Source organism: Hemitrygon akajei, chromosome 1 (genome assembly GCF_048418815.1).
Source record: "Hemitrygon akajei chromosome 1, sHemAka1.3, whole genome shotgun sequence".
In the NCBI taxonomy this organism is placed as follows: domain Eukaryota; kingdom Metazoa; phylum Chordata; class Chondrichthyes; order Myliobatiformes; family Dasyatidae; genus Hemitrygon; species Hemitrygon akajei.
The window spans coordinates 73,676,917-73,698,204 of record NC_133124.1 but is presented as its reverse complement, the minus strand read 5'-3'; the positions used below and the strand labels follow the sequence as shown (position 1 = coordinate 73,698,204).

The following is a 21,288-nucleotide window of genomic DNA, read 5'->3' as shown; positions in this document are numbered from 1 at the left end:
ATATCACCCGGTAGCATTCACATCGACAATGATGAAATGCTTTGAGAGGTTGGTCATGACTAGACTGAACTCCTGCCTCAGCAAGGACCTGGACCCATTGCAATTTGCCTATCACCACAATAGGTCAACGGCAGACGCAATCTCAATGGCTCTCCACACGGCCTTTGACCACCTGGACAATACAGACCTATCTCAGGATGATGTTCATCGACTATAGCTCAGTGTTTAATTCCATCATTCCCACAATCCCGATTAAGAAGTTGCAGAACCTAGGCCTCTGTACCTCCCTCTGCAATTGGATCCTTGACTTCCTAACCAGAAAACCACAATCTGTGCGGTAACACATCCTCCTTGCTAACGATCAAAACTGGCACACCTCAGTGGTGTGTGCTTAGCCCACTGCTCTACTCTCTGTATACACATGACTGTGTGGCTAGGCATAGCTCAAATACCATCTATAAATATGCTGACGATACAACCATTCTATGTACAAACGTAGAAACTCAAGTGGTGACGAGAGGGCGTACAGGGGTGAGATATGCCAACTAGTGGAGTGGTGCTGCAGCAACAACCTGGCACGTAGTACAAAAGAGCTAACTGTGGACTTCAGGAAGGGTAAGACAAAGGAACACATACCATTCCTCATAGAGGGATCAGAAGTGGAGAGAGTGAGCAGTTTCAAGTTCCCGGGTGTGAAGAGGTCCTGACATATCGATGTAGTTATAAAGAAGGTAAGACAGAGGCTATACTTTATTAGGAGTTTGAAGAGATTTGGCATGTCAACAAATACACTCAAAAACTTCTATAGATGTACCATGGAGAGCATTCTGACAGGCTGCATCACTGTCTGGTATGGGGGTATGGAGGGGGGGGGGATGGCTACTGCACAGGACCAAAAGAAGCTGCAAAGGGTTGTAAATCTAGTCAGCTCCATCTTGGGTACCAGCCTACAAAGTACCCAGGACATCTTCAAGGAGTGGTGTCTCAGAAAGGCAGCGTCCATTATTAAGGACCTCAAGCACCCAGGGCATGCCCTTTTCTCATTGTTACCATCAGGTAGGAGATACAGAAGCCTGAAGGCACACACTCAGCGATTCAGGAACAGCTTCTTCCCCTCTGCCATCCAATTCCTAAATGGACATTGAACCACTGGACACTACCTCACTTTTTTTTAATATCGTATTTCTGTTTTTTGCACATTTTTAATCTATTCAATTTATGTGTACTGTAATGATTTATTTATTATTATTATTATTTTTATTTTATTTTTTCCTCTTCTATATTATGTATTGTATTGAACTGTTGCTTCTAAGTTAACAAATTTCACGTCACATGCCGGTGATAATAAACCTGATTCTGATATCCCTCTAAACATTACCTTATCTGTGAACCTGCCCAAAACAAGTCCCAATAAAGGTTTCAGCCTGAAACATTGACTGATTACTTCCTTCGATAGATGTTCCCTGACCTGCTGAGTTCCTCTAGCATTTTGTACATATTGCTCAAGCCATGACAAATGTTAACCATCTGGCAAGGTGGGCAACCTTGCAGCACCAAAGACGGAATGCCAACAGCTCACACACCTTAACATGAAATGCAACCAGACGGAGGGAACTGGTGCGGTAGAGACAACGAGGCTCAGTCGTATTGAATGACAGGTGGCTGAGAAGCTTACTCTGGCTCCTATTTTCTTCTGTTATATCAGTAATACAGCAAATTTCAATTACAGAAATTCTGGTGCAGTTTTTCAGAAATTAAAAATGCCTTCAATTTTCCCGAGTTTAATGGAAGACAATGGTCACAGGTGCCCAGTTTTTGCTATTAAATTCAAGCATTTCTGCTAGGTTATGTGGAACCTTCTGACTGTTATAGGCATAAAACAGTACAGGTTCTTCAGCCCATGATGTTGTGCCAGCTTTTAACCAAGATCAATCTAAGCCTTCACTTCCACATAACACTCAAATCCATGTGCCTATCTTAAGAGTCTCTTAAATGTCTCCAACGTTTGTCTCCACCACCACTGCTGGCAGTGCACACATCACTCTATAAAAACTACTTTTGACACTTGCCCTATACTTTCTTACAATCATCTTAAAATTATGCCCCTTGAATTAGCCCATTTTCACTCTAGCTAAAAGGTGCTGGCTGCCACTATCAACGCCTCTCATCATAAGACTATTTGGCCCATCAAGTCTGCTCTGCCATTTCATCATGGCTGATCTACTTCACATCTCAGCCCCAATCTCCTGACTTCTCCCCAAAACTCTTTCATGCTCTAATTATTAATCAACTTCTGTCTTAAATATACCCAATCACTTGGCTTCCACAACAGCCACTCTCTGGCTAAATAAATTCCTCTCACCTCCATTCTAAAAGGACATCCCTCTACTCTGAGGCTGTCCCCTCTGGTCTCAGATTCTCCCACCATAGGAAACATTCTTTCCACATCTACTCTATCAAAGCCTTTCAATATTCAATAGGTTTCAATGAGATTACCCCTCATTCTTCTGAATTCCAGTCAGTAGAGGCTCAGAGACATCAAGCATTCCTGACACGGCAAGCTTTTCAATCCCCAAAATAATTTTCATCTTAGACACCTCTGTCACCTCATTCTCCTTCACTCCAAAGTGAAAAGTCCTACCTCAGCTTTATCTCATAAGACATGCTCTCTATTTTTTTTTTAAATTTGAGATACAGCACTGCAACAGGCCCTTCCAGACCAAAGCCCCAGTGCCACCCAATACACCTATGTGATCCATTAACTTACTAAGCCGTAAATCTTTGGCATGTGGTCGGAAACCAAAGCACCCGAAGGAAATCCACGTGGTCATGGAGAGAACGTACAAACTCCTTACAGACAGCAGCGAAAGTGATCCCAGGTCATGGGGTGCTCCAATAGTTACATTAACACTATGTTACTGTGCCGCTCCCTGGTAAATCTCCTCCATATCCTCTTTAAGTTTCCACATCCTTCCTATAATGAGGCAACCAAAGCTGAACACAATACTCCAAGTATGGTCTAACCACAGTTTTATCAAAACTATATTACCTTGTAGCTTTTGAACTCAATGCCCCAACTGAAGGTCACACATCATATGCCTTTATAACAACCACAGCAACACACACATACTGTAGGAACTCAGCAGGCCAGGGAGCACCTATAGAAGAGTACAGTTGACTTCTCAGCCCAAAATGTCGATTGTACTCTTCCATAGAAGCTGCCTGGCCTATTGAGTTCCTCCAGGATTCTGTGCGGTGCTTGGATTTCCAGCATCTGCAAATTTTCTCGTTTGCTATCAACATGCACAGCAACTTGGAGGGACCAACAGATTTGCAGCCCAAAATCCTTCTGTTCTACATAGTGCTAAGAATCCTACCATTAACTCCGCGTTATGTGAAGAACAAACACTGCCTTGGCAATAATGAATTTCACTCACTTCCAGCAAAGCCTTAATTGCGAGCTTGATAGTGTCATTGTCTGTTGCGATTGCCTCATCGGTGTAGTTTTTTTCCAGGAACTCTCGGACTGTCTTGGCGCTGCGGCCAATGGCATTTGCCTGTTTGTACACACAAATTATATCTTAAGACATGCCTTCCCATATGCACAGAATATCCATTAATATCACATTTTCACATCAATAATTATCATAATTGGTCAGGGTTCAGTTTCCAAGCAATCCTTTGGTTTCCAGGATTAGTAATTGTAAATCACAGCAGAATCTTTGTATACAAGCAACAAAAAAAACTCTGCAATAAATAATGCTCCGCAAGTTGACGTATATCATATTCTGGTGGCACTGAAGCAAGACTGGGAGGTTATGAGGTTTAATTCAGAGAATTCCACATATAATTTCAAAGGTGATAATGGATGAATGCTGACATTCCAAGTGATGAGCAGAATCCAAAAAATTCTTCAAAAGCCTTAATTTTTTTGCTTGCACTTTTTCAATCAATCCCCAATAAAGTGTGGCTGCCTGGATAAGTTCATGATGCATGAGAACCCAACTGGGCTCAGTATAAAGCAGCCTCTTCTCAGATGCTGAGGGACTGAAATCAGAATAAGGATGTGGAAATTCAACCCTTTGAGTCCTCTCCTGCAATCAAGATGATCATCTAAATTCAGTGCCGTGTTCTAACCTTCTCCCCACATCCTTTCATTGATTAGTTAATTCCTCGACCTTATTCTGAATACATCACAAGTGGAGTCACAATGCCTTCAGGAGTCCAGAGGTTTGAGGCCAGTCTGGGGTCACAGTCTGTTGGTCAGATGCCCATAGACAGCCTATCTGGGCTTGGAGGCCCTGCTATGTGTGTGGGTGGGGGTGGAAAAGCAGCTTCTGCTGAACATTATGGGCATGCCACACTGGCACCATAATGTGTGGCAACACTTGCAGGCAGCCCCAGCACATCCTCAGATTGCTTTGGTTGCTAATGCAAATGATGAATTTTACTGTATGTTGAGCTACATGGGATTAATAACTCTAATCAATCCTCCTTCCGCATTCTTGGTTATCCTATTATGTTGCTCCATGGTCCTACTTGTCTCTTATCCTTTTTGCTTAATTTTGGGTCTTTCATTCCTATCCTTGTTTCCTATTCCTCAGTCTCTTCCCCTCCCCACTCATGCTGTTCTACTTCAAATCTGCAGTTCCCCCCCCCCCCCAATAAAGAAACAGAAAATTTGTAGCAAAATAAACAGAATTAACCTCTCAGGTTGGAACAAAAGATCCACAGCCTAAAACTTAGATTGCTTCTACCCACAGATGCTGTTTGATCTACCGAGTGTTTTATCTGTTCTTGCCGCGCAAGTTGATTTGGTGCATAAGGTGGTATGTTGCCCTTCATTAATCAGGAGATTAAGTTTACGAGGTATGAGGTAATGTTGCAGCTCTAGAAAACTTCAGTTCAACCACATTTGGAATATTGTATTAAGCTCTGGTCACCTCATTGTAGACGGGATGTGGAAACCTTTTGAGGGTGCAGAGATTTACCTGGATTCTGCCTTTTGAGGAATGCTTGAGCAAGCTAGAGCCTTTCTCTATGGGGCAAAGGAGGATGGGAGGTGACTTGATAGAGCTGTTTAAGATGATACGAGACATCAATTTCCCAGGGCAGAAATGGCTAATGTGAGGAACTAATTTGAAGGTGATTAGAGAAGTATAGGGGGTTGTCAGACGTAGTTTTTTTCTTAAAAACTCAGAGATATTAGTACATGGAATACACTGCCAGGTGTGGTGGTAGAAGTAGATATGCTCGGAATATTTAAGGGATTCTTAGACAGCTCTACATTTTTCTTTCATCCATGTGTCTATGGGGGAGAGAGGAGTTCAATTCATCTTACAGTAGGTTAAAAGGTTGGCACATCGTGGGCTAAAGGGCTTGTACAGTACTATACTGTTCTATATTCTAGATCTGCAGCTGACTGTTATTTTTCAGAAAGTGAAAGCTGTTTGTGTTCAAAGGGACTTGGGTATGAATTACTGGGTTCACTAAGCAATGTGGAAGGTAAACTTTGGCCTTTATTACAAGGGTAAGAACACAAGAAAAATATCTAGCTCCAATTATACAGAGAGCTGGACGGGCCTCATTTACAAGTCTGTTCTGCCTATGGAAGAATAAACTTGTGACAGAGGAAGTGCATCAAAGCTTACCAGTGACTCCTGGAATAGAATATTTTTCAAATATCGAGGGATTAAGCAGACTGGGCCTCTTTACTCATTAGAGCTGAGAAGAATGAAAAATGCTCATTGACTCAAAATTCCTACAAGCCTTAACAAGACAAATGCAACAATGAAACAATGACTCTTCTTGACTGTAGTATAAAGAACGAGGAGACAGAATCTAAGATGTCTACCATTGAGGACAATTTTTTGTTTAATTCTTCAAAAGATGCAGAGAATATTTTTAATTTTCAACCCAAGAAGGCTACCGGGGGGGGGGGGGCATCTGTTGAATATATTCATGGTTGAAGTCATGAATATATTCAGAATCAAAGGATATAGGATATGGCAGGTAAGTGGCACTCAGATAAAGATCTGCAGTGTTGAAAGTGGGAGCAAACAAGGGAAAAAATGCCCTATTCCAACAGTGATAGTATGTCAGCTCAGAGCCAACATAGTTCTGTTGATATGATAAACTGCAGTGATTAGAATCCCAACCTCTGATGGTGATGAGGAAGCCTACAGGAGTGAGATAGATCGGCTGGTTGAGTGGTATAACAACCTTGCACTCAACAGCAGCAAGACCAAGGAATTGATTATGAACTTCAGGAAGAGCAAGTTGGAAGAACACACACTAGTCCACGTTGAGGGGCCAGCACTGGAAAGGTGAACAGCTTTGTGTTCCGGGATGTCAACATCTCAGTAGATCCCTCCTGGGCACAACACAATGATGTAATTATGAAGAAGGTATGCTGGTGTCTCTGCTTCATTAGGAGTTTGAGGAGTCTGGGTTTGTCACAAAAGACTCTTGCAAATTTCTAATAGCTGTATGGTAGAAAACATTCTGACGGGTTGCATCACAGCTGAGTATGGTGGGTACAACGCACAGAAAGGGAAAAAGCTGCAGAGGTTTGGAGACTCAGCCAGCTCGACCATGGGCTCAACCTTCCATGCAATCGAGGGCTTCTTCTAGAGGTAGTGCCTCAATAAGGTGGTACTCATCATTACAGACCCTCACCATCCAGGCTAAGCACTCTTCATTTCTACCATTGGGCAGGTGGTACAGGAGCCTGAAAACCCACACTCAGTGATTCAGGAACAGCTACTTCTCTGCCATCAGATTTCTGAATGATCTACGAATACTATCTCACTATTGATCTTTTGCAACTTATGGAAATTTTTATGTGTTGCACTGTAAAGCTATCACAGCAACAAATTTCCTGAAATATGTCAGTGATAATAAATCTGATTCTGAAAGCTCCAGTGCAACAGGAAGGGGGTCTACTTATAGATCCCAAAGCAGAGATCCATCTGGTCTCCAAGCCTGACGCAAACAATCCTTTGAAATTTTTTTTTTAAAAAAAGGAAATGGGAAGCTTATTCCTGGTGTCCTGGCAACCATTTACACCTCACTGAGCACAACAAAAAAGATAGATCCCAGAATCACATATGACCAAATAAAGTCAGCAAATCTCTTTAATTGAAGTAAAGGAGGCAGTATCCACAGTAAAACGTAGCTCAAATCACCTTTAGAGCTGGTGAGTACATATCCTTATTCCGTCAGTCATCGAGAGGAAGGGAAACACCTACCTTCCAAGCTTGGTATGTCCCTGATGGGTCAGTTTGGTACAAACGTGGAGTGCCATCATAATCAAACCCCACAATCAGAGCAGAGATTCCAAAGGGTCTCCGACCATTGCTTTGTGTGTAACGCTAGATAAAACAAACATACACAACAATTCTCACTGGTTGCAAGTAACACACAACTGTTCTCACTGTGGAGTCAGCTTTGGAATAAGAGAGCAGATTCAAGCTCCTGGACCACTGTAGCATTGTAGTTAGCACAATGCTATTACTGCTTGGGACCGTCCAGAGTTTGGATTTCAATTCCATCATCATCCGTAAGGAGTCGGTATGCCCTCCCCATGGAATGTGTGGGTACTCCAGTTTCTTCCCACCATCCAAAGACTATGATTACGTTAATTGGTCATTGTAAATTTGTCCTGTTTCAGCAGTTTCAGTGACAGGTTGCTATCGATGCAATGCTCCTCAGACAGGATGAAGAGGTCAATACTCCCCAATGCCATTAGGCTTTACAATTCAACCGCCAGGAGTAAGATATGTTAAAGTGCCGGGGTTGATTGTATTTAATGTATTTAAGTAAACTACTTAAGAACTTTTTAAAAGCTATTATTAATGCTTTTTGAGAGAGTGATTTAGATGCATATCATATTTTTACTGAGTTAAGTATTGTATGTAATTAGTTTTGCTACAACAAGTGTATGGGACATTGGAAAAAATGTTGAATTTCCCCATGGGGATGAATAAAGTATCTATCTATCTATCTGTGGGGGAGAAGTGGCTTATTCTGTATGTTGAAAGTCATTTCATTATGATTGGCTAGTTTAGAAACTGCAGCTGCTTTTCCCATTGGTTAGCCACCTGGTGTCCAGTTTCAAATATCCTGGGTATAAAATAGCACGTAGAAGTGGTTTGCTTTCTCTTCCTTTGTTTAAGGCAACTGGTGCACATAACCATTTGGAAGGTATGCTCTGTGTGCGCTTTTAACTATATATGCTTGCTGAATATTCAACACTGTCGTTTCTGTAACTAGGGAACATGAATGTTTGATCGAATTTTACTGTTTGTAAATAAATGATCAGTACACTTATTCGCAGTCAATGTTTTCTCTCACTCCCAAGACCCATGAACCTGATTCTAGATCAATGTCTCTTTGGGGTGGGGGGCGGGGGTGCTTTTGCTATTGCTTGCATGGTGGGAAAAGGGGCAGTGCTTCTGCTTGTGCAATGGGAGAGGGGTTTACAGATACTGATGTTTCTATCACACTCTATGGGGTTTCTTGTTTCATGGATGTCTGTGAAGAGTAAGAATTTCGGCTTGTATTTTGTATACTTTCTCTGATATTAAATTGATCCATTTGATTTGATCTTAGTGGGGTTTTTTTGCACAGCTTGCCTTCTTTTGCACATTGGCATTTGTCTGTTAAGGTATGGTATTTTTCATAAATTCTATTGTTTTGTCCTGCAAGTGCTTGTTAGAAAATGATTCTCAGGATAGTATAAGGTAATAAATTTAGTTTGAATCTATATCCCTCATTATTTTATACACCTTTGTAAGATCACCTCTCAGTCTCCTACACTCCAAGGAATAAAGTACTTGCCTGTCCAACCTCTTCCCAGATAGAAGTCTGCCTAAATTGTGGCAACATCCTTGTAAATATTGTCTGCACTCTTTAATAATAACTTTCTTATAGCAGAGTAAACACAATGCAGTGCTATCAATTACTTTCAAGACTCAGTGACGTTTTTCATAAATTTCATCTCAACTTGCACTTTATTTTGAGGCAGAAGCAGAATGAACCTCTACCTGCTTCAAAGTTGCAATGAATCGTGTTATGTATTCTACAGTGACTGGGTCTTCCACAGTGAGTTTGTGGCTCTGACATTCCACGCGAGCTCTGTTGATTACTATTCGAGCATCAGCTGTCAGACCTAAAAATGAAAGCAGATGCAGTCAGGCAAACTTCTTGTTTGCATGGTAATCTCAACAGTAACACAGGCAGCATAACAAAGAACCCACCCACCCTGAACATTCTCTATTCTCCTCTCTCATTGGGCAGAAGATACAAAAGCTGAAAGCACGTAACACCGGGCTCAAGCACAGCTTCAATCCCACTGCTATTAGACTCTTGAACAGATCTCTTGTACGAATTAATGGAATCGGCCTTACAATCTACTTCGTTAAAATCTTGCACTTTATCACTTACCAGCACCGCACTCTTTCAATAGCTTTTAGGTTATTCGACATTATTTTATATGCGGAGTGAGAGGGCTTTGGTGGTAACGGGACGAGGCGAGGTAGGTTTACCTGTGTTAATTGTGGAAAGGAAGAATGTGGGTGAGGCCAGTTTTCTGTGCTCGGTGTCACATGTGGGAAGTCCTGGAGTCTCCCAGCCTCCCGGACATATTTGCACCCAGTGTGTCAAGCTGTGGTTCCTAAGGGACCGCATTAGGGAAATGGCGTGGCAGCTCAATGACCTTCGTCTGGTCAGGGAGAGCAAGGAGGTGATAGAAAGGAGTTATAGGCAGGTGGTCACACCGGGGCCACGGGAGACAGACAAGTGGGTAACAGTCAGGAGAGGGAAGGGCAAGAGTCAGGTACCAGAGAGTACCCCTGTGGCTGTCCCCCTGAACAATAAGTACACCTGTTTGAGTACTGTTGGGGGGGGGGAGAGAGGACATCCTAGCTGGGGAAAGTGGCAGTGGCCGTGCCTCTGGCCCTGTGGCTCAGAAGGGTAGGGAAATGAAGAGAAAGGCAGTAATGATAGGGACTCTATAGTTAGGGGGTCAGACAGGCGATTCTGTGGACGCAGGAAAGAAACTCGGATTGTAGTTTGCCTCCCAGGTGCCAGGGTCCAGGATGTTTCAGATCATGTCCACGATATTCTGCAGTAGGAGGGAGAACAGTCAGAGGTCATGTTACATATTGGTACCAGTGACATAGGTAGGAAAAGAGAAGAGGTCCTGAAAAAAGACTACAGGGAGTTAGGAAGGAAGTCGAGAAGCAGGACCGCAAGGATAGTGATCTCAGGATTACTGCCTGTGCCATGTGACTGTGAGTATAGGAATAGAATCAGGTGGAGGATAAATACGTGGTTAGCGAGTATCACAAAGGGATTGGAGCAGGGGGCAGGGATTCATATTTCTGGATCACTGGGACCTCTTTTGGGACAGGTGTGACCTGTACAAAAAGGATGGGTTGCACTTGAATCCCAGGGGGACCAATATCCTGGTGGGGAGGTTTGCTAAGGCTACTGGGGAGAGTTTAAACTAGAAATGTTGGGGGGTGGGGACTGAACTGAAGAGGCTGGGGAAGAGGCAGCTGGCTCACAAATAGAGAAAGCTTGGAGACAGTGTGTGAAGGAAGATAGGCAGGTGATAAAGAAGGGATGCGCTCAAACCAATGGTTTGAGATGTGTCTACTTTAACGCAAGGAGTACTGTGAACAAAGCGGATGAGCTTAGAGTGTGGATCAGTACTTGGAGCTTTGATGTGGTGGCCATTACAGAGACTTGGATGGCTCAGGGACAGGAATGGTTACTTCAGTGCTGGGTTTTAGATGTTTCAGAAGGGACAGGGAAGGAGACAAAAGAGGTGGGGCCATGGCACTGTTGATCAGAGATAGTCTCACGGCTGCAGAAAAAGTGGATGTCATGGATGGATTGTCTATGGAGTCTCTGTGGGTGGAGGTTAGGAACAGGAAGGGTTCAATAACTCGACTGGGTGCTTTTTATAGGCCGCCCAATAGTGACAGGGATATCGAGGAGCAGACAGGGAAACAGATCCTGGAAAGGTGTAATAATTAGAGTTGTCATGGTGGGAGATTTAAATTTTCCAAATATCGATTGGCATCTCCCTGGAGCAAGGGGTTTAGATGGGGTGGAGTTTGTTAGGTGTGTTCAGGAAGGTTTCTTGATACAATATGTAAATAAGCCTACAAGAGGAGAGACTGTACTTGATTAGGTATTGGGAAATGAACCTGGTCAGGTGTCAGATCTCTCAGTGGGACAGCATTTTGGAGATAGTGATCATAATTCTTTCTCCTTTACAATAGCAATGGAGAGAGATAGGAACAGACAAGTTAGAAAAGCATTTAATTGGAGTAAGGGGAAATATCAGGCTATCAGGCAGGAACTTGGAAGCTTAAATTGGGAATAGATGTTCTCAGGGAAAGGTACGGAAGAAATGTGGCAAATATTCAGGGGATATTTGTGTGAAGTTCTGCATAGGTACGTTCCAATCAGACAGGGAAGTTATGGTAGGGTACAGGAATCATGGTGTACAAAGGATGTAATAAATCTAGTCAAGAAGAAAAGCTTACAAAAGGTTCAGAGAGCTAGGTAATGTTAGAGATCTATAAGTAACAGGAAGGAGCTTAAGAAGGAAATTAGGAGAGCCACAAGGGGCCATGAGAAGGCCTTGGCAGGCAGGATTAAGGAAAACCCCAAGGCATTTTACAAGTACGTGAAGAGCAAGAGGATAAGACGTGAAAGAATAGGACCTATCAAGTGTGACAGTGAGAAAGTGTGTATGGAACCGGAGGAAATAGCAGAGGTACTTAATGGACAGGAATACTTAATGGAATACCTCAGTATTCACTGTGGAAAAGGATCTTGGTGATTGTAGTGATGACTTGCAGCAGACTGAAAAGCTTGAGCATGTAGATATTATAAAAGAGGATATGCTGGAGGTTTTGGAAAGCATCAATTTCAATAAATCGCCGGGACTGGATGAGATGTACCCCAGATTACTGTGGGAGGCGAGGGAGGAGATTGCTGAGCTTCTGGCAATTATCTTGGCATCATCAATGGGGACAGGAGAGGTTCCGTAGGATTGGAGGGTTGCGGATGTTGTTCCCTTATTCAAGAAAGGGAGTAGAGATACACCAGGAAATTATAGACCAGTGATTCTTACTTCAGTGGTTGGTAAGTTGATGGAGAAGATCTTGAGAGGCAGGATTTATGAACATTTGGAGAGGTATAATATGATTAGGAATAGTCAGCACGGCTTTGTCAAAGGCAGGTTGTGTCTTACGAGCCTGATTGAATCTTTTGAGGATGTGACTAAACATATTGATGAAGGAAGAGCAGTAGATGTAATGTATATGGATTTCAGCAAGGCATTTGATAGGTACCTCATACAAGGCTTATTGAGAAAGTAAGGAGGCATGGGAACCAAAGGGACATTGCTTTGTGGATCCAGAACTGGCTTGCCCACAGAAGGCAAAGAGTGGTTGTAGATGGGTCATATTCTGCATGGAGATCGATCATAAGTGGTGTGCCTCAGGGATCTTTTCTGGGACCCTTACTCTTCGTGATTTTTATAAATGACCTGGATGAGGAAGTGGTGGGATGGGTTAATAAGTTTGCCAAAGACACTAAGGTTGGAGATGTTGTGAATAGAGTGGAGGGCTGTCAGAGGTTACATCGGGACATTGATAGGATGCAAAACTGGACTGAGAAGTGGCAGATGGAGTTCAACCCAGATAAGTGTGAAGTGGTTCATTTTGGTAGGTCAAATATGATGGCAGAATATAGTATTAATGGTAAGACTCTTGGCAGATGGAGGATCAGAGGGATCTTGGGGTCCGAGTCCATAGGATGCTCGAAGCAGCTGCACACGTTGACTCAGTGGTTAAGAAGGCGTACAGTGTATTGGCCTTCATCAATCGTGGAATTGAATTTAGGAGCCGAGAGATAATGTTGCCTCTATATAGGTCCCTGGTCAGACCCCACTTGGAGTACTGTGCTCAGTTTTGGTTGCCTCATTACAGGAAGGATGTGGAAGCCATAGAAAGGGTGCAGAGGAGATTTACAAGGATGTTGCCTGGATGGGGAACATGTCTTATGAGGATAGGTTGAGTGAATTCAGCCTTTTCTCCTTCGAGCAACAGAGGATGAGAGATGACCTGATAGAGGTGTATAAGATGTTGAGAGGCATTGATCGTGTGGATAGTCAGAGGCTTTTTCGCAGGGCTGAAATGGCTGCCACTAGAGGGCACAGGTTTAAGGTGCTTGGGAGTAGATACAGAGGAGATGTCGGGGGTAAGTGTTTTTTTTTTTTTTACGCAGAGTGGTGAGTGCGTGGAATGGGCTGCCGGCAAAGGTGGTGGAGGTAGATACGACAGGGTCTTTTAAGAGACTTTTGGATAGGTACATGGAGCTTAGAAAAACAGAGTTCTATGGGTAACCCAAGTAATTTCTAAGGTAGGGACATGTTTGGCACAACTTTGTGGGTTGAAGGGCCTATATTGTGCTGTAGGTTTTCTATGTTTCTAACTTATTCTTGCTCAGTGAACTGTGTCATTATTTGATCTGTATAAACAGCCTGCAAGGCAAAAATTTTACTGTTTCTTGGTGAATGTTACATTAACAAACCAATACCAATATCATGAAATAAGTATCTGCCTTGGGAACAACTGCTAATCTGTGCAGCACTGGGCTGGTTCTGAAGAGTGGTATTCCTCCAGTCAAATTCCCACCAAAAGCAAACATTACAGATGTTGGAAATATCAGTAATTGTTTTGGAAACACATTGGCCAGATAATATCCTTGAGAAATAAAGTTTGCATTGCAGGTTAATGCCATGAAATAATCCAGCATTTACTTTATTCCCACACATACCACCTGCTCTCAACTCATGTAATTAATGCCATTTAACTGGTGTTTGATTAATGAGGTTGAACTGTATAGAATCTGAGGTGATCTTCTGGATTTACATTTTGTCTTCAAATCTTAATCCTTGTTTTGTCTTTCTAATACCTCAACCCTCCCACATTTCTGCAGATGTAATTCTCCCCCACTCTCAAGTTGCTTCATGCACCTCGCTAATATTCATCACAACCTCTGGTGGTCATGCCAAGGTTCTAAGATATTCCTTGAGCCTCAGCCCCTTCATCTCTGTCCTTTAAGTCATCTCAGGCAAGTTATCTCCTTGATGAATCATTTGGTCATCTACCCCATATTTCTAAGCTACAGACAATGCAAAATGCAGGATATTGTGCAGGTATCACGAGTGCAATTCCAGAGCTTCAGCCATTGGTTATTACAGCTCAATACTACGATGAGAACATGGAACTGAATAGTGCAGGAACAGGCCTCTGGCCCACCATTTCTGTGATGACTACAATGTCAATCTAAACTAATTCCATTCTAATGTTGAATGGCTTGAAAAACATGAGAAATAAAAACAGAAACAGAATACCATTCAGTGCTTCAAACCATTTATTATGCTGAATCTTTGAGAATGCAAATGTTACTTTCTTGCACCATACAGTCGGCCCTCCTTATTCGCGGGGGATTGGTTCCGAGACCCCCTGCGGACACCAAAAAACGTGGATGCGCAAGTCCCTTATTGAACCTGTTTAAGTGAGGTGGTCTTTAGGACCCAGTGGAACCCCGGACTTTATTTAACATGTCCCAGTGCAGTGGACATTAAGACCTGGCGGCGCAGCTCTGAATCTGCGGTGTTTCTGTTCACAAAAATAATCACGATTGAAAATAAGGTGGAAGTAATAAAGCGATCGGAAAAAGGTGAAATGCCATCGGTCATTGGAAAAGCGTTAGGCTACAGTCGGTCAACAATCGGAACAATTTTAATGGAGCATGTGAAAGGCCCTGCCCCGATGAAAGCTACAATTATTACTAAGCAACGCAGTGGTTGAATTATTGAAATACTTATGTTTCTTAAGTGTTTTATATGCATAGAAAGGTAAAATATGTACTATATACTAAGAAAAACCTTTGACTGATGCTAAATAATACCGGATGTACCTGTTCCAACTTAAAGACAGACTCAGGAATGGAACTCATTCATAACCCGGGGACTGCCTGTAATTTTAAGTCATTTCTAGATTACTTATAATACCTAATACAATGTAAATGCTATGTAAATAGTTGTTATACTGTACTGTTTAGGGAATAATGACAAGAAAAAAAGTCTCAAACGAGTGCTGGAGAGAGAACTTCCGGGTTTTCCCGATCAACGGTTGGTTGAATCTGTGCAAGCGGAACCCGCAGATAAGGAGGGCCGCTAATACATACAGACCTATCTCTAATTGAATACAATCATATCTGAGACTCCACAGCCCTCCAAGATAGAGATTACCAAGAATAATGGCATTGAGTGAATACATTTTTCTACATTTGAGTCTGATATGTTCTTGGGGCCATTTTGAGAACATGACCACTAATGGAAATTCAAATAGTCCTTTGAGAGAGATTTATTTTTCAAATAGATAAAGACGACCAAACAAGATAAAGGATACATATGAATGATGACAGACCATACACAAGCAAAAACTGCCATGCAGTTCATATTTTTATAATTGTATTTACAAAAATTTAAAATACTCCAGGCAATTATTTTGTACACAAAAGCAAAATAAATTTAAGCACTCACCTGCAAATGCCATGCAGACATGATCATCAAGGGCACAGATTTTTCGCACCGTTCTCTCTTCCTGTAGTTTTGCAACAGACTTTTTCTCCACACCCAAGACAACTATATCTTTACCTCGTATCCCAACCTTGAAAGAAAAATTGTATCTTTTATTGTAAAAATGGTTGAAGGAAAATATTGTTCAGTGACACACAAAAGAACTGGAATTGGTTTATTATTGTTACATGTATTGAGATAGTGAAAAGTTTGTCTTGCACACTGTTCATACAGATCAAATCATTACACAATGCAATGAGGTAATACAAGGTAAAACTACAAGAGTACAGAATAAAGTGTAACAGCTACATAGCAGGTAAACAATAAGGTGCAAGGTTATGAAAAGGCAGGCAATCTCATAGTAAGAAACCATTCAATAGTCAACAGTGGGGTCTTTGAGCCGAGTGTTAAGTGCTTTTGTATCCTCTGCCCTATAGGAGCGTGCAGAAGAGATTAGAATGACCGAGGTGGGGGAGCCTGGTCGAGACTGGGGCGATGATGGGGGAGGAGCGTGGTGGGTGGGAGGCGGGGAGCGGAGAGGAAAAACAGTTAGAGCCTTAGCGGGGTCTGTGCACGAATCCAATCATCAAGGCCATTTGAAACCGAACACTTACCGCTGTGGATCCCTTCTTCACCGCCTCCTGCGCGTATTCCACCTGAAAGAGGTGGCCATCAGGAGAAAAAACAGTGATGGCACGGTCATACCTGGCCGCCATAGTGCAGCCCGCGACTGCACATGCGCCTGTCCGGCTCACTCACTATCAATATTGCGCACGCGTCTGGTACCGGCTCCCTTCTCCCCACCCCCACCGCCGTTGCGCACGCGTCTGGTACCGGCTCCCTTCTCCCCACCCCCACCCCCACCGCCGTTACGCACGCGTCTGGTACCGGCTCCCTTCTCCCCACCCCCACCGCCGTTGCGCACGCGTCTGGTACCGGCTCCCTTTCGCCTTCCGCCGTTGCGCATGCGTTCGGCACCGATTCCTTACTTCTGTCACTATTACGCACGCGTTTGTGTCCGGCTTCCTAACCCTGTCATTGAGTGGTAGGGATAAATAACTGTAAACTTTGGACCATTCCTGCTATTTTAAAGTAGTCAATAACATGATTCGCCCCATTGTTCGCATCGAGAATGATATTTCTTGGTTTCCGAATGGAGTTAATCCCTACCCCCTTTCTACAGGTTCGCTCTGGCCCCACCACGCTGGTTGGTAGGAACCATATGCAGGAGATAGGGAGGTATTTAGAGGCGAAACTTTTATAAAAGCAACATGGGTGCCAAACCATGGCCACTTATATCAACATTCAAATATTGTATAATCCACTCAGAATATATTGATTGTAAATAGCCGAGACAGTAGACGAATCGGAGTGAAGTCGGCTAACGTCTGGTCTTCTCCCCTGCCGCTTCCTGAGCTGAGGCTCGACCACTCGGTCAGATCTATGGGGTGGCAGGAAGAGGGTTGCCCTCTGCACTCTGCCTGCCTCTTGCGTCCAAAGAGTCACAAATGAATTCAAACCATGCACCGGAACGTTATCACCCTCCTCTGGTTTTGGAGTGACTTTTTTTCGGGCTGAAATTCAGAGCACCCCTTTACAAAGGGTTTGCATGTGGAGGGAAATTTCATTTCTCTTATCCATTCAGAGGCAGGAGGCAGCAACTAACTGATTTAACCAGCATAAACCGGGCTCAGCACTCTCACGCTGTAAATGCAGAATGCACACGGTCTCTTCTGTATTAGCCCGAATCTACTTGCTGGAGCTGGAGTCTGCTCTGCATCACACACACACGCCACAATTTTCTGGGGGCGGGGAAAAAACCTTTCCGTTCCTCTTCCCCCTCTTTGCACAGTTGTCACCAATGTGAGTTTGGCAAACCTCCTCCCCCATCCAGTATCAAAAGAAGGGGAGGAGTTAAAAGATATTTGTGTTCTCCTGAATTGTGCGCGTGTGTGGTGTTGCAAAAAAAAGAGGGGGGGTGGTATTCATTAAAAGGAAAGGGGAAATTCCACACACACACACTCAAGACGATGTCCGTGGCTTTTGCTACTCCGCGGCAGCGCGGGAAAGGTGAAATTACACCTGCCGCCATTCAGAAGGTAAAGTAGCTAGTGTTTGTAACATTGTATCTGTTCCAAGTGTTACATATAGCGGGAGTTGTAAAGCTTCAGAGGCCTGTCCGTTCATTTTAATTGTTCGCATTGCATTTCTGATTCATATTTTAAACTTCAATCCAGAGGCGGTTTTTAAAATTCCGCGTATTTTTATTTTAAAACACATCTTGTTGGGTTCTTCGTATTGAATGTGTTCTTTGTACAAAGAGGGGGGGGGGGAATTAACCACAGCGGCCATGATGAGAGTTGGCTGTTGTAGAAAATTTCTTCTCTTTATGCTGAAGCTTCAGTACATTTCCCAAACTGTAGTCTTTTTTTCTCTCTGTCTCTCGCTGTCTCTCTGTATTTTCCTCAGTAGTCCACTATTGGCGCGAGTAAAGATTATCGTCTGAGTAACAGAGTTGGACTTGTAACTTTTAATCCAACGCTAGTTTCGTATTGTATAATGGCTTGGTTTTAATGTGAAGTATTCCTCTTGCGCGCTTTTGATGGCGTGGAGTGTCTGGATTTTAAAGAAGAAATTTACTCTTTTAAATATTTATGCATGATACAGTAAAACGTGAGATTTTTGCTGCTTTTAACTGTAAGTCTGAATTGAGTTATCTTCATATTGTAGGGGGTTTTCCCAAATGTATTTTAAACACTAAAAACGCAAGTAGGGACTTATTTTTCAGCGATTGGTTTCCTGTGAAGTTCTCTCCTCGTCTAACTGGTGAAAATCCGCTATGCGATTTGATGACTTTGTGTCAAATCTTAGGACTATTCTCAGTAAATATGCTCACGTTGACTAAACTCTGCTCCCAGGAATTTCGCAGGAGGGTTTATAGTTGTCAGCTTCTCCATTGGCATTCAGCAGTTGCAGTTCCTTTTGCATTTCTCACTTTTGATAAAGGCCGCCAATTTCAGAACAAAGTGTGTGTCTGGGGGCGGGGGAGGGGGTTGCTTTTGCGGGCAAAATGGAAAGCAAGTTGGGCCAGAATATGGGTGTAATAGCGCAAGATCTTCGCGATATTCTCTAAATTCAGATGTACAATGTGGGAAAATGGACCTATGATGCAACAATGACTCCAGTGAATTTGGCTGCCTTCTTGGGGCCATTGAAATGACTTTTTTTTCTTAATTTAAGAATTTTGTGTAATCCAATATTTTGCAAAAAGGGTTCGAGTTTTGCTTTTGAGAAGGCAATACAGCAGCCATTTTGTGTGCAGCAAGATCCCAGGAATACTTGTATGAAAGTGAAGAAATTTAGTTACAATTATTAGTCCGTCAAAATAACCGTCATAATCTTTTGGTTGACGAATCGCTAACTACATGTAATTAGTAAAATACTTGAAAAAGCCTTCATTCCATCCATTTCCTTGCCCTGTCTATAAACCTAAAGCCAGAGTTGGTGAATATGATGTATTTTTTTTTCACTCTTCCACAATATTCTTCACTATTTTCTAATGAATTCCAAGACAAGTCATTGGTAATTCAAGTTACTGAATATTGCTCAGCAGGTGCATGAAGTATACATGGGGAGCATCAAAGCAAGAGTGATCACAGTGTAAGATGACGTAACATAGCTAGCATTAAGATTAAAGTAATAAGTTAATCTGTGGATGCATCTGGGAGCTCTACAGGACAACTACTTTGCCAAAGAGAACAGCTGTAAAGATCAAAATAATTGCTAACACTTTGCTTGTGTCTGTAAATTTGAGTCTTGAATATACAGTGTAATAGACAAATGAAATGAGTTGATATGAAGAACAAAACAGTAATTCGGCTGACAATGTTGTGACAAACTAATTAAAATCATGATTAAATACCTAACTAAACTGATTGCTGCCGCCTTACCCAATGTCCTTATTTGTGCATTAAAGTGCCTGTCTTAGAGCCCACTTAAATGCCGCTCACATGTGCTTTCCAGGCACTCACCATTCTGTATGCGTGTGTATATAATGCCCCACATGTCTGGTTTGAACTTGTCTCCCTCACCTTAAATGCTTGCCCTCTGGTATTTATTTAAACCAGAGTGGTCTATCTGTGTCTCTCATAAGCTTTTAATCTACTTACAGGTCCCAAGTTTGTCCACTCACTCAAATAGCAAATAGCGTTCAGAACTGAAATCGACAGAGTCCACAGACACATAGTTCAGAGCAGAGCAGTGAGCACTCTCTCTGTCGTCCCTCACCTTGGACTCTGACACCCTGACCTTTTCAATCTGGCCCTGCACCCAAATTGTCATCCAAACTTTGGGTACAGTCGGTTGGATACTCTCTAGGGCCGATATTTAGCCCCTTATTACAGTAGCAACAAATTCTGAATTAGAAGTGATTAAATGGCAGTGCCTGAATTAGAGCATGTCTGACAATGTGAAGCAGAACAACTCCATGGCGATTCAGAGGCAGGTATAAGTGGGACATTAGAAGTAGGCTTTTTACACAGGTGCTGGTGGGCTTGTGGAACGCTTTGCCAGGATGGATGATGGAGGCAGATATACCAGGGTGATTTAAGATGCTCTTGTGACACTTACCCAACAGAAGATACCCCCTTTACACTCTTATCTAAGAACATTGATGATAGGAAAGAATGGAAGATTATATAGGGGAGAAGGAATAGATTGATCATGGAGTAGGTTAAAATGTCAGCACATTGTGGGCCAAAGGGCCTTTATACACCCATGACTTTGTGGCTAGGCAACACTCAAATGTCATCGATAAATTTACTGATGACACATCTATTGTTGGCAGAATTTCAGATGGTGGTGAGGACGTGTACAGGAGGAAAATATATCAGCTAGTTCAGTGGTGTCACAGAAATATCCTCGCTCTCAACGTTAGTAAGCTCAATGAGTTAATTGTTGACTTCAGAAGGTTAAGTCGAGGGCACACACACCAGTCCTTATTGAGAGATCGGTAGTGGAAAGGGTGAGCAATTTTAAGTTCCTGGGTGTCAACGTCTCTGAAGGTCCAAGATATTGATGCAATTACAAAGGCGTAGCAGAGGCTATATTTCATAAGGAGTTTGAGGAGAAGTTTTGTGTCAAAGACAAATTTGTACAGATGTTCTGTGGAGAGCATTCTAATTGGCTGTATCACCATTTGGGGTGGGGGAGGCGCCACTGTGCAGGATCGAAATGAGCTGCAGAGAGTTGTTAAACTCAGTCAGCTCCATCGTGGGCGCTAACCTCCCCACCCAACTTCCAGGGCATCTTTAAGGAGCAATACCTCAAAAAAGGCAACATCCATCATTAAGGCCCCCTATCACCCAGGACTTTCCCTCTGCCAGCAGACTTCCAAATGTACATTGAACCCATGAACAATACCCGACTACTTTTTTTGTTCCTCTTTTTGCACTACTTAATTAATTTAACTTTAAAAAAAATCTTTAATATATTCAGAAATCTGGCAGAGGGAAAAAAGCAATTGCAATAAATGTACATTTACTGTAATTTAAAGTTTTTATTAGTGTGTATTGCAATGTACTGCTGCTGTGTAACAAGTTTCATGGAATATT

General features: G+C 42.6%; 2 protein-coding genes across 4 annotated transcripts in view; one reads left to right on the top strand and one right to left on the bottom strand.

Annotated features, from left to right (window-relative positions):
• Window positions 1-16,446, bottom strand: part of LOC140727875 (proteasome subunit alpha type-7) — a 28,940-nt gene extending 12,494 nt beyond the window's left edge. Inside the window, exons 1-5 of one of the 2 annotated variants that reach the window (XM_073045774.1) lie at window positions 16,291-16,446; window positions 15,641-15,767; window positions 9,048-9,172; window positions 7,251-7,373; window positions 3,438-3,557 (exon numbers count right to left, since the gene is read on the bottom strand). In XM_073045774.1, the coding sequence (XP_072901875.1) occupies window positions 3,438-3,557; window positions 7,251-7,373; window positions 9,048-9,172; window positions 15,641-15,767; window positions 16,291-16,392 (597 nt within the window). In that variant the 5' untranslated portion in view covers window positions 16,393-16,446. The remainder of the gene's footprint in view (window positions 1-3,437; window positions 3,558-7,250; window positions 7,374-9,047; window positions 9,173-15,640; window positions 15,768-16,290) is intronic. The other variant, XM_073045781.1, reaches the window with a different exon arrangement.
• A 1,086-nt stretch (window positions 16,447-17,532) lies between these two features.
• ss18 (SS18 subunit of BAF chromatin remodeling complex) overlaps window positions 17,533-21,288 on the top strand; it is a 53,137-nt gene continuing 49,381 nt past the window's right edge. Inside the window, exon 1 of one of the 2 annotated variants that reach the window (XM_073045726.1) lies at window positions 17,533-17,775. In XM_073045726.1, coding sequence (XP_072901827.1) covers window positions 17,707-17,775 — 69 coding nt within the window. In that variant the 5' untranslated portion in view covers window positions 17,533-17,706. The remainder of the gene's footprint in view (window positions 17,776-21,288) is intronic. The other variant, XM_073045717.1, reaches the window with a different exon arrangement.